The following is a 13,259-nucleotide window of genomic DNA, read 5'->3' as shown; positions in this document are numbered from 1 at the left end:
TCCATCGGTTTTCACTCAAAACATTAGATGATTATTTTACAGTAATGTAATTACATCATTGATCCATGAATTGTGTGTATCCAGGTTTGTGTGTATCCAGGTTTATGACAAAATAACACAATAAGTACAAATAAAAGTGTAAGAGTGGATATTTATTGTAACAAATAGAGCATATATTGATAACTTTCATGTTTTTTTCTAGATGTAACTAGATCTGTGGAAGAGGTGGAGAAGAAGTGGCACAATATTCAATCCAAAGCCAAGTGTGACATATCAGCCTATAAAAGGTCAACAAGCACCACAGGTAATCATGAAATAACAGAAGTGAAATGTAACACATGGAAGTGGAAAAGGAAACAGTAAGACATCTATTATTCATACTACACTACTCAATCACTTAATATATGTTATGTATATTTATGAAACTGTTTGTGGTTGAATGATAATTTCTAAAGTTACTTAAATATGTGTAATGTAATACTATTTTGGCAAATCAATATACATTTTAATGAATTATCTTTATTCAGATCCACTTTCATATTTATACATTTAATGGTTTTCCTTTAATAAAACATTGTCATAAACAAAACTCAATAAGGATTTTACAAAAATAAAATATTATCTGGCTCTTTAATCTGAATTTGTATATATATGTTTAATAGGCATTTGAAGTAAAAACACAAGACTTTTCCTGCGAAAATCCTAAAAACTCTTGAATCTGTTCATGGTGATTATCAATTTGATATGTTTAAAAAAGGAGGTGGTCCATCCTGCACCCCCCTGTCAACAGTGACGGAAGTGGTTCGGGACATCCTGGGCGATGACAATATGGTCATTTCGGGGGTCCCGAACAGCACTGACTCCAGCATGCTGCAAGTACTGGCGATGTCACCCAGCTTTGAAGCAAACAGGTATTTATTTTCTGGTCATCATATGATATTTCCCTGAGTTAGTACAATAACATGTTATGTTACTCATTGCAAACAGGTAGTTTCATGGGGAAAACATACAAATATACACAAATTAATATAAATAGTGGACTTTGATATTTCCACAAGTGATGCAGCTCATATTTGGAGAAATGAGATACACATGGCATTTGACATTTATTTATCATATTATCATATATGCAATACCCCCAAACTGAGAGTGACATGGCTTTGTTAACAAATAACAGATTAAGAATCATTAAATCAAAGTCCCTTTTGGACTATTGGAAGATTTTGAATAAATCTGATAGGATTAACAAGACAGATAGCAACACTGCAACACTTATAGATTTCTGAGCATTTCAGAGAAATTAATGTGATAATATTGAGACAGTTAGCTAAATGACTTTGGCATGGGAGATAACTCTGTATTGAATCAGGACATAAGTTAAGATGAAATCATTAAAACCATTAAAAACATGAAACAACGATATTACTACCCAATTTTATTTTCCTTGTATGTAAATGACTGAAAAGATTATCTTTCCATGGATGTAAGGGTTTTGAATTAGCTAATGAAGCCATTGCCATATGTAAAACTGTAATTATCATAAAGTATGCTAATGACACAGAAATGTTTGCTGATAATGTAAAGGACGTTACAAACAGTTTAGAAATTATGGTTTTTGGATTAAGATGCATGCAATATAATATTTCATCAAAAGGTACAATGCTTGAAACTGAACCAATAAAAATATTTGAGTGTTATTTTTATGAATACTGATAGATTTGCAACAGCCAAGTCAGCATTAGTGACACATCCAAAGAAAGCACTCCATTTGTAGCTGATCAGACAGTTGGTCCTATTATTTTCTAAGGCTAGTAAACAGTTATTATGGTTACTCGGACCAATGGCATAGTAGGACATTTATTTACGACATGACTAACAATTTCTGTTTTTTTTAACAGATTAGACACTTTCAGTGAGGTTGATCTGAGGAGGCTGGATTTCTCCGGGGTGCAGGTCCCAGTCATGCCGACAACAGTGAGCGAGCCCCTAGTCAGAGTGTGTCCACCAGTCTCAACTCCAACTGCTCCATCCTCAAGCTGTCATACTTGCCAGGCCTCTGCAAAGGAACATGCAGAATCAACGATTGAAAAATTAAAACTGGAAATTGAAGTTCTCAAACTAAGGAAAGCAGTCTTAGTGAAAGAGCTGAAAAATACTGGGGAGGAGTAAATTTTGCACATGACTTTCGCACTAATGCTAATGGGGCAGTAATGATTTTCATGTAATTTCACCGATTGTGTAATTTTATGTGAATTTTGGGGTATTTTGTCCTTTCAGAGTTATAAATTTGTCTTACTGATTGTGGAAAACTATTCATCTCATTCTTTTCATATTTGCCCAAGCCTTCCGCACTAATGATAGAGGTACAGTGCCAACTTTCAAGTGATTATGCCAGTTTTTGAATTTTATTTGAATTTTTTTTATTTTTGGACTTAGGCATTTTTGAGATGTGAAGAATTTTTGAGATTAGAAAAAAATATTCATCCCAATGTTTTCATTCAATCTTTTTTGTAATCCAGTAGTGTTGTGTTACTTTACAAAATTGATAACGTCTTAGTCTATAGAACTATATGTATTCTTAGGAACCTACTACACTCATGAGCTTAAGTACACAATTCAAGTAGTCAGCATGCTGAGGGTCGGGGGTGTTAGTGAGCCATTAGATTAACAATTTGCATGTTCTTAACACCTTCAAGAGAATATGTATTTACTAGTATGTAAAGATGCTAATATCAGAGTCTATACAGCTATGAACATATATGTATATTGGTTTATAGTCTTTGATTATTCTCTTATTTGATTTGGGCCAATTTCAAAGAAACTTACACGTGATATTGGAAAGAAAGGATCAGCAAATCCATTCACAAGGACACAAGAATGTATATCTTTGTAGAGTATGTTTATCCATTTTTTTATTACTGGGCCAGAATTGAAAAAAAACTTAGTACTTTATCAATATATTTCCAAACAACTGTATCAAAGGTTTTTTCAAAATCTACTTCCAGAAAAATTTGTAAAATTCAGAACTAAAACCATCAGGTACAGGACTTTTGCTTCTTTTTCTTGTCATTATAACACTCTAATATAACCTGAATATAACTATTATTGTCACAACATTTCATTTTTAATGACACTGATGTTTTAGGATCAAAATGAAATTTTGATTATTGGGTTGTTGTTTTTACATGCTAAAGTTGTTTGAGAAGCAACAATAAACTTTTTTGTGGACCACATCAGAGTATTGTTATAATGTACTCACATGAGAAATGTACTCTTGCAAACTGATCTCTGTAAGCAACACCTGAAGTCACACTGCTGCTGCTTGGTGTGGGGGGATGTGGTAGCGTTTCTGGCTGTGGGGTGCCTGGGGGAATGTCATTGCTTTCTTCTGGGTCAGGGATGTTCCTGGTTTTACAAATGTTATGTAGCACAGCACAGGCCACAATCACCTGACAGGCTTTATGGGGACTGAGCCTCAGCTCAACATGAAGAGCATGAAATCGCCTCTTCAACTGCCCGATTCCCCTTTCAACGATGCTGCGGGTTCTCTTGTGGGAACTGTTGAAAAAAATCAAATTGCAATAGGACTAGAAAAACACATCAATAATTTAGCATGCATTTCACACAATGAAACAATTCAATATACCTGCAAAGCACTTACATATCAATGTGACATCATGAATTGATAATATGGCCACGTGTAAATATGTTCTTGTGTCACATTACTGTTCCTTGATCACATTTTTGCTACACTAGAGAAACCTGTCATTCCTAAAATGGACATGGATTTTTCCACTTCAGACCTTTGTTTATTTTTCTTTGAGGAAAAGGTAAAAATGCTCATTCAAGATGACCCCAAAAATATAATAATCAATACAAATTAAAACTAGTTTGCCTGACCAATATTATCTTTAAACAGTGATATAAAGCAGGACTTTTTGTATGGCCTCCAGTTTATATTGTCTAGTAAAGAAACATCTATATGTATCCTTGTGAACACCAATAAATGCATTGTACTGTATTTTATCACGTTCAGGTATTATTCATGGGATAACAAAATGCATATGAGTAAATGTTCCAAATAATTGGTAAGGGTGTCTCATAAATAATTTTGACAATTCAAAGTTGAATATACAGACATGTGGAAAAAACATATTTCTTCAAATCATAATGGAATTCTATTGGCGTGAAATGTCTAATAAAGCTTTGACAATATACTGACTCAGTAATAAATCAATTACACTCAAATTAAACACTGGATTGTATTCATTTTATTTGAACAAGTTCACATTTCATTTCGAGATCATAATTTTGCAACAACCCATTTCAACTTTTGACATTCCTAAAATAAGGGAAGTAAGTCTAATTGAATTAACTTACCGGTTATACGCAAGTTGGTTAGCGTTGTTCGGCCGGAGGTATGGTGTCAGAAGCCAAGTTTTTGAGGGATACCCACTGTCTCCTAATAAATGAAAGTTGCCTGGTACCCTCCTTGTTTCAAAGAGAACTTGGAGGCCACTTTCTCGAAGGATCCGTGCATCATGTGTTGATCCTGGCCACTTGGCGACGACGTCGGTAATCCGGTAATGCGCATCAAAAACTAGTTGGGTGTTGATTGAGTGGTAGTGTTTTCGGTTCACAAACGCAGGTTCGTTCACGTGTGGTGCGATTATTTGAACATGTGTCCCATCAATGACACCGGCCACATTTGGGAAGTTTGCAACGTGAGCGAACTCATTAGCGTTATCGGTTAATTGTCTTTGACACAATGGAAACGAGACAAATCTCTGCACAATATGAGGTGCATTTAGAGCAGCTAACGTCTGCGCTACAGCCCGACTTACTGTTGGTTGTGAAATATCCATGTCATCTGCATTGCAAAGCTGCATTTTGCCTGTAGCCAAAAAACCTCAATGTTACAAGCACTTTGTATAGGGCTGGTAAGGACCGGTTTCTAAAGGTAAGTGCATCGATTTCATCCGATATCAAGCCTGTCACAAACTCTATCCCTCCTCTGTCAAGACGATAACGTCGTAATAACTCTCTGTCGGTGTACATATCAAAAACATTCTTCCTAGTGTGAAAGTTTGCGTTTCCGTGAGCAGCCATATTGGATAACTAAGAATTTTCTTAACTAGTTAGGTGTCCTCATGAGGTTTCTTAAAGTTAAGAACAAAACTAAGAACAAAATTACTTGTCTAAGTTTTTTCTTACAAGTTAAGAACGTTGTTATGGAAACTAAGAATTCTTAGTGGATTTAAGAATTCTTAACTCTTAAGAAAATTCTTAGAAGCTTTATGAATACCGCCCCAGCGCATTAGGCGCTGTATGTTATCTTCATTTTATGCAAGAGTAAGTTTCTTTTTTATTGTAATAACTTATCTGACAATGTCAAATGTTGGTGAAATATAACAAACATGATGAGAAAGGCCTGATTCACTTTCTCCTGTACGAATGTCACTGCCAATCGGCCAAACTTTTTACCCTGTTGCCAAGGTAACTTGTGGAGGGGTTGCTAAATGACATATATTGATTAAAAAACGTTTGAGCGTTCGTGATCCCAAATGGCATAACTTTGTTTTGTAAAGTCCATCTGAAAGCCCGTTGGCACGCTCTGTAAGTGGGAGGTGCCGAGGCTTCTTCGCATTAGTCCACACTTGTCACTTGATCCATTCTGTCTGTATAGGATCAACAACTACCACCACACAAAATTACTATATTACCCAAATTTACTAACGTTAGGAAATATACGTTTCATCCGGGGTCCATATGAACAAACGTTTGAAATTTACGTATCATCTGGCTGTCAGATTTACACACGTTTAAAGGGATGTTAAAATAAACGAACACTCAACTCTGTATTTACATGTATTTCACAGGTGTGTAAATCTGGCCATTGTTTTCATGTGTTTTCTAGCATGTGTAACATATGTAAATGCTGTGATTATAGGACATGCAATTTAATACCTTTGAAATCTCGTATGACCAGGGTTGGGTTTGTCATATATTTAGTACACGCGTAAATGGTTGGTAATTGGTAAATATAGTGTTACAAGACTAACACTACTTTAACATGTATTTCAATGATTCTGTAATGTAACTGTCACATCGGATTCGTTAGCGCGTTGGACTACGCCATAATGCACGGAGATCATTAGCAACACATGACGAAGTGATAGCTATGACTGAGCACCACTATTAACGTGCCCGCCATTCTTGACACACACATGATGTCTGTTTAAGAGGTTCCAATATTGGGTCTTTGGGCCAGAGTGATATGTATGTTAGGGAGTGTGTGCACGTGTGTGCATGTGTGTGAGTGGGAGAGGGTGTGGGATAGGGTAGGCATAGGGTGGGGTGGTGGCTGTGGGGTACTGATAAGCCTTTCTGATCTGTAGGTAATACCGTTTATACTTTTTGCAATGGAAATTACATTATAGTTTAAATAACTGACCTTAGGTACACTTCTTATATATGACATACAAGGAGAGACTGCTTATTGCAATAAAACACAGACAGGTGTGTTCACACAGACATGAACCGGTAGGGCCCTAATTTTAGTGCACACTTGTCATACTCATGATCATAGCTATTTATGCTTTCAAAATAGGATGATTACAATGTATTACTGATTCCCGATGTAAATTTCTGTAACAGTTGTAAATGAGTTAATATGCACATACTTGGTATTAGAGCTGTGTTTCATAGCCTCAGCGGGGAGACGATATATACTGATACCAGTTTAATGAGACGAGACGATATATCATGAGTGAGTGAGTGAGTTAAAGTTTATAGTCATAGTGGCAATATTTCAGCCATATCGTGATTTAAAATGGTTATAAATTCATTAAAACCTGTGTTACATTCACACACACACACACACACACACACACACACACACACACACACACACACACACACACACACACACACTTAAAAAGCTGTTGAGCTAATAAAATTTCAGCATTTCATTTTGAAGAATGTTCAGTCAAACATGTTCAGCACTCCTGAAAATGAATTTGAAACTGAAGTTTCCTTTGGGAAGTTGTGTTTCTACACCATTTCTTTCACAAACAATTCAATGCAATTTATATCAGAATCACTGAAAAAAACTCTTTAGGCTGCTGTCTAAATTGCATCTTATCTTTGTTCTCTTTTTTTAACAAAGGTAAGACACCATTCATAGTTGTGAATAAATCGTGTTATGTGTCAAACAACTAAAACATATTTCAACTACTTGAAGACAAGTATTGTACAGTTCACAGAGTTTGAAACATGTTCACACTCTTTCACTTCTACACCAACTCCTTCGTTCATGTAACAGATACAAACAAATTCCTATAAGGCTCAATCTGTATTTAAATTTCAGAAGGACTTCAAAGAGACTCCCTTCCTATTCCTAATGCAATACTCCTTACAACTTTAAGTAGTACTTAAGTAGTATCGGGATATATCGTCTCTTGTGGCGATACATCGATGTATCATGAACCCTCGCGATATAAATATCCTGATGTATTGCCTAAATGTGTTTTGTATTGATGCATTCGTATCGCATAGCTGACTATGCAAACATCGATACTATCGATGAATCGTTACACCACTACTTGGGATGGCCTCTTTTTGATTCGGAATACAGATATTGTCCCATACGGAAGTTTTCTCAAATTTTAGTTACCCGACGGAATATACTGTACACCTATTTTGAGTCCATCTCTGGGGTAGATTATAGAAAAACTCTGGTGACTGCAATTAGTTTGTAAAGTTAGATAACTAAGCAGTTTCTGTAATTATTGAAAGCTTACTACCTGACATCATTTATGTTGCTCATGCGTTTTTAATTTTTGCTTTTTGCTGTCTGATTTGTTATACATTATATAATAATGTTAATCATTTTGACATCCCAATATCATGAAATATAATGTAAACTTATTAACCTATCAAACTACAGAAACGTATTATCTGTATGCTTTACTGTTATTGGGTAAAACTGTTAAATGCACCTCCGTAAAAAAAATCCAGAAAATAGTAGAAACTGAAAATTGCTAAATAAATGGAAAACTAAACTGGGTAAAGATTGCAAAGAGTTATTATTTATATACCTGTTTTAAATTATCAGTGTGCAGATCATGTCACAAACATAAAAACCGAAGGATAGGTGTGGAAAGAGTGGGGGAAAACACGTGCAAAGTCCCTGAGTCAACTGAGATTATCCTTCAAAAACATCATATGTACATTTAACAATCACTTATCATTAAGTGCAACCAAAGCATTACAAAAACACTATATTTCCAGACAGCATAACATCACCTTTGGCCGGAGTTCCAAATATTTGATACCGAAAGCCTGTCAGTTAACTCAAAGAAAATAACCCTTGTGTTTTACAATGATCTTAATCATAGTCACAATGAAGTATAGGTTGCCATGTGTTTTCAAATATGATTAAGTCAGTGAAATGCTAATATTTACCAAACAAAATTCTAAAGGAGCCTTTCTTCAAGCATCGACTTGAAGTCATACATAGCTAGACTTGCTTAGATTTTAGACTTCATATAAGGCATCATAGATATTTCACAAACATGGTACAGGACCCTTAGCCTCATTAGCGTATTGCCTCACCACTTGCGAATTGAGCGTTGGCAGGTGTAAATGTTACTGAAGATGTTGGTCCCCGCCGGCCATGGGTGTTTGGTATGTTTACTCTGTAACCCGAACCCTGCAGTGAGTTTTCCTGCAGATTATAACAAACGTTGAACCTGGGAATATCTAGATATGCCTCATTTAGGGCGTAAGCATTACAGTAAGGGCTGGGCGGAAGGGGAAATAATATCGTTCTGTGACTATGATACAGCAGAGACCATATAATAGACTATTATATGGTCTCTGGATACAGATTGGGACATGATATGGAAAACAAAATATTTTGACAACAGACCATTGTTTGGGTCTTTTAATTGTAAATATGATTCAAACAACTTCACCTAGATTTAGATATCCTTCAAATGTACATTTGGTTGAAACTGGAAAGTATGCATTTATAAGAACGAATGTTTGCTTATAATTCAAAAGTATAACCGCACGAGTACCCATTTTGTCTTTTGTCTTCTACCCGTCCCTACATACGCTCAATCACATGTGTCTCCAGGTCATGGAGCATCAGTGGTTTAGGGGCCCCGTATTGTAATTCTCGTGCGTTTGCATGTGTTGTTGACGCGGCATGGACGCCTTGTAACATCACTATTTCATATGATTCACAAACACATGCCCATGATATGGTTGGAATCGTGCCACGGATTAGCAGATATTTATCATGAAGGTTTTTTTTATGTAAGTGGCCTGAAATTCGCTTTTAAAAAGGCCAATAGGTTCGATCACATAAATATTCGTTTTTACAGCTTCTTTTCTCTTAACATGCTCACGTCAAAACTGATATATATTCTGATCGCAGATAAAAGAATAAGACAAAAAATGATATGCCAATTATCGTTACCATGACAACCCTGTGATATTTCACCTTATGTAAGAGGGTAATAAATACGATGCTAGGTATGGCAGTACTACTACAGATGATAGTGTATGTCGTAAATTTCATTAAGTTGCTTCAGTGCTATCCCTAATCACTGGGTATCTATACAATTATATGTGTGATGGAGGAGAATATGCGGCGCTACTTTTCTCAATAATCTGAATACATGTATGTAGCGTGAAACCGGCAGATGCCTATAGAAGAAGGTGTTTGCCCTACCTGTAACAACCATGTACTGTGTCTATGAAGGGGATATAATGTGGGAATGAATGACATGTACTTTTATCTGGGCCCGTTTATGATCATACATATTGCGATCTTTCACAATAATCTCACTGGCTATCAGATGGAGGGTACTTTTCAAACATAACCGGTATTTCTATGATTGTATTTATACAGCAACATTCTTCGAACTTTCTCCATGTACGTCTGCCAGATACATCGCACAGTACCCCTTTCTCTCTTGATCTTCGTCAAATTAAACAGGACAATCAAGACGAATTTCACAAAAGGCACAGGGGTCCAACATGCCTATGGTATACTCAGAGAACGCACCCGCCTGTGCTATCCGGTCATAATCGCTACACGATAAAAGCTATTTTTCATTTCATGTCACACAGAATATATAATTTGATATGGCAATGTTTGTTATCATATACGTTTGTGTTAATGAAACAAATGTGGACAATTTTAAGTTTATGTGTGGCGTTATTACAGCAAAGGCTGAGCGGAAGGAGAAAAAACATGGTTCAGGCACTGTGAGAGTAATAAGAAAGGTCAAATGCAGTGCAATAATATTCCAATTATGTACTGCCAAAAACTATTTACAGTACTGATGCGCGAGCTGAAGAGACTTAAGAAATTACGAGTTGGTTCGTGTAGCGTATTTGGCCGCGCTCCAAGAGAGATAAAGTGCTATTCTGTTGGGACAGCTAGGGACACTTGCAAGGACAAAGGGGCAGCTCATCGCCCTTTTGTTCACCACTCACAAGATTTGCCAACACCGCAGACAAAGCGTAACTGATACTGGTAGCAAGAGCGAGTGCAGCTTAATTAGCTTGCGTAATATTCCTTTCTTAGTCAGGCTCTTTTGATGATAAGAATAATGAGGTCACGTGAACGTTGATTTCAAACGTACTAAAATGTGTGAAAATGAAATTACATGAACAAAGTAATTCACATGATGGAAACAAATGATCATCTTGCTTGAGGACAGGTAACATGAAGGTGTATGAACCGTTCATATACATACCCCTGAAAGTCGGTATGATGCATACATATCTAAGGTGTGTAAACATTTGCAAGTTTGAGTAAACTTAGAACGAAATCGGAAATTTCAGCACCCATTGAAATTCAAAGGAATGTATCTGGAATACTATATGATCATGTATTTACTGGGGTATCTGTTTTGCAATTCATGTTTGGAAATACTTGACAATCCGGTCATGGCATACATGAACGAGGTCCTTGTGCATACGAAAACTTACGACGAGCATATGTTTCACAGGTATAGATTCATATGAAATATATGCCCGAAGTTGGGAAGTCTCTGGAAACATACGTAAATCCGGTCATGGCATATATTTCCTACTGTATTTACGTTTATTTCAATGGTTTACTATCCGGTGTTTGGTCCTGTGTACCATCCAGCTCCGGCACAGGAATCCACAATAAGCCTAGGCTGGAAAATACAGGGCGAAAAGAAGTATGTTCGTGGAACCGCTGGTGGTGACATAATGCGAGATGAGAGATGTTTGCCCACTTATATTGTCGGAATAATTCAATACAATACTGGATTCAATCTACAGTGTTCTGGATAATTTCGGACTACATGTGAATGCCTGCCAACTCTCACGCCTTTGGCTTGTGACTCACGCTTTTTTATTCATCTCACGACAAAACTGAAAAGTCTCACGCCAAACTGGGTTACAAAGATCTGAGTATATCTGAGAAAGGAATATATGAAGCACCTACCAGGGCCCACCCCACCCACCAGGGCCTGCACCCCTTGGACCCTGGCATCTGAACCTTTCCTCTCTCTTCACGTTTGAAGCCCTGCATTTAGCTCCAAGAGAATTGATATTCAGTGAACCATGCTTGTCGTTAGAGGCGACTAACGGAATCAGGTGGTCAGGCTCGTATGTCATCGTATCCCAGTTGTGTAGATCGATACTCATGTTGTTTATACTTTATTGTCTTGTCCAGACTCGTTCATATACAGACCGCCGCCATATATGTGGAATATTGCTGGATGCGGCATAAATCTATACTCCAAAATATTACTTCCCTCAACTGCTTACATAAACAGTAATACATCCCTAACAACCAATTATGAACTATTTACGTTATGAACGTTTCCAGACTCTCACTACCATTCATGTAACATATTTACTACAACAATACATTGGCATAAAACAAATATTAGAAATTTGGCAGACAATATACACTGATAAATTTCAATATTATCAGTATTAGAACTATGACACAGTAAGGGAGAAATGTAATGTTTAAGACTATTTCTAATTTGGTATATTCCTTTATTTTCGCAGGTCCAGTGGCAAGCTTCGTCATCAACATGACAGACTGTCGCACCTGTGTAGTCATATCTGGGATACTAGGCCTTGTAGGTTTCTCCGCAAATATGTTCATAAACGACTCAAGTGGCTTTTTGTAACCTATGCCCTACTTGCAGGTAGGTATAGCGAGGGGAAATGGATGTTGTATAACACTGGTGCTATATTCCACATATTGTCATCCCAACATAATGAGCCTAACAGGGACGAGACCACGTTTCACTAAAAAAAAACCCAACATTTTAACATTAAATGTTTTCAATTCCAAAGACGGACAATAACTGCAGTCTACATTCAAGCGAAATAGGGCCCCTACATAACCTAATTCTAATTCTGGACAACTGAAACCATAACCAGACAGTCGAACACCGTTGTTTCGAAATTGAAGGAAACTACGTAAATACTTCGAGTTATTCAAGGTTCGATACAACCGTAAACTGATATCTAGAAAAGGAAAAGACAAGGACTCAGCTCTTACTTCGAGACAATCGTAAGTTCGACTCATCAAAGTTGGGTGTTTCACTGTATATTTCATCACAACAAAATATGTTTTAGAAATTTCGTATATGACGTGAAACCTTTATCTTTTTCAGGACTTGGAACCAGCTTGTCTCACACGAGTGCTCTAGTAATTCTCGGTTACCATTTCAAACACAACATGAGCCTGGTGTGCGGAATAGCGGTGAGTGGGATGGCCATTGGGGTGTTTGTACATCCGCTCTTATGCCAGTTCCTCATAGATACGTACGGACTGCGCCAAGCCTTCCTCATCGTTGGAGCAATAGCATTCAATTCGTGTGTTTTTGGGATGCTTATGAAGCCGACCAGATTCGAAAGGGAACGCCGTGCCAAGATATTCAATGGTCGTCCAACATGTCTTACATTGTTGATGGCGTTGTGTGGTGATTGTTCTGGTTATGCCAAGGTTTTCAGGAACAAATCATTTGTGTTCTTTCTTTTGTGTGGTTGTTCATTCGGCATGGGCACATCGGCCATGTATTTGTACCTCCCAGACTTTTTAAGGAAACAAGGAATATCTCTTCAAGCAGCATCTTTCAGTGTCTCTACTTCCGGTATAGGTGGCGTACTGTCGCGTGTTCTCACAGGATTTGCAGCACAAGATCCAGGCATAGGCAGTGGACTGATATTTGCTTCCCTGAACG

General features: G+C 37.1%; 1 protein-coding gene and 1 long non-coding RNA gene across 3 annotated transcripts in view; one reads left to right on the top strand and one right to left on the bottom strand.

The window, feature by feature from the left end:
- LOC124279932 overlaps positions 1–12,156 on the top strand; it is a 33,094-nt gene extending 20,938 nt beyond the window's left edge. For both annotated transcript variants that reach the window (XR_006899532.1, XR_006899533.1), the window contains one exon: positions 12,073–12,156. This is a non-coding gene — a long non-coding RNA (uncharacterized LOC124279932). The remainder of the gene's footprint in view (positions 1–12,072) is intronic.
- Positions 134–5,304, bottom strand: LOC124279931 (putative nuclease HARBI1). The gene is made up of 3 exons (XM_046715808.1): positions 4,381–5,304; positions 3,260–3,558; positions 134–2,056 (listed from the first exon to the last, which is right to left on the bottom strand). Coding segments are annotated over exons 1-3 (810 nt in total). The 5' UTR covers positions 4,890–5,304; the 3' UTR covers positions 134–2,054.
- Positions 12,157–13,259: the final 1,103 nt, after the last annotated feature.

This window comes from Haliotis rubra, unplaced genomic scaffold, assembly GCF_003918875.1.
Source record: "Haliotis rubra isolate DU_JTF1 unplaced genomic scaffold, ASM391887v1 Scf259, whole genome shotgun sequence".
NCBI lineage: Eukaryota > Metazoa > Mollusca > Gastropoda > Lepetellida > Haliotidae > Haliotis > Haliotis rubra.
The sequence above is the reverse complement of the archived record's forward strand: the minus strand, read 5'-3'. Positions and strand labels throughout refer to the sequence as shown.

Coding starts and splice junctions, on each gene's coding strand:
- LOC124279931 (XM_046715808.1), bottom strand. CDS start 4,889: ATGCAGCTTTGCAATGCAGATGACATGGATATTTCACAACCAACAGTA. Junction 3,559..4,380: donor AACCAACTTGCGTATAACCG/GTAAGTTAATTC, acceptor TTTTTTCAACAG/TTCCCACAAGAGAACCCGCA.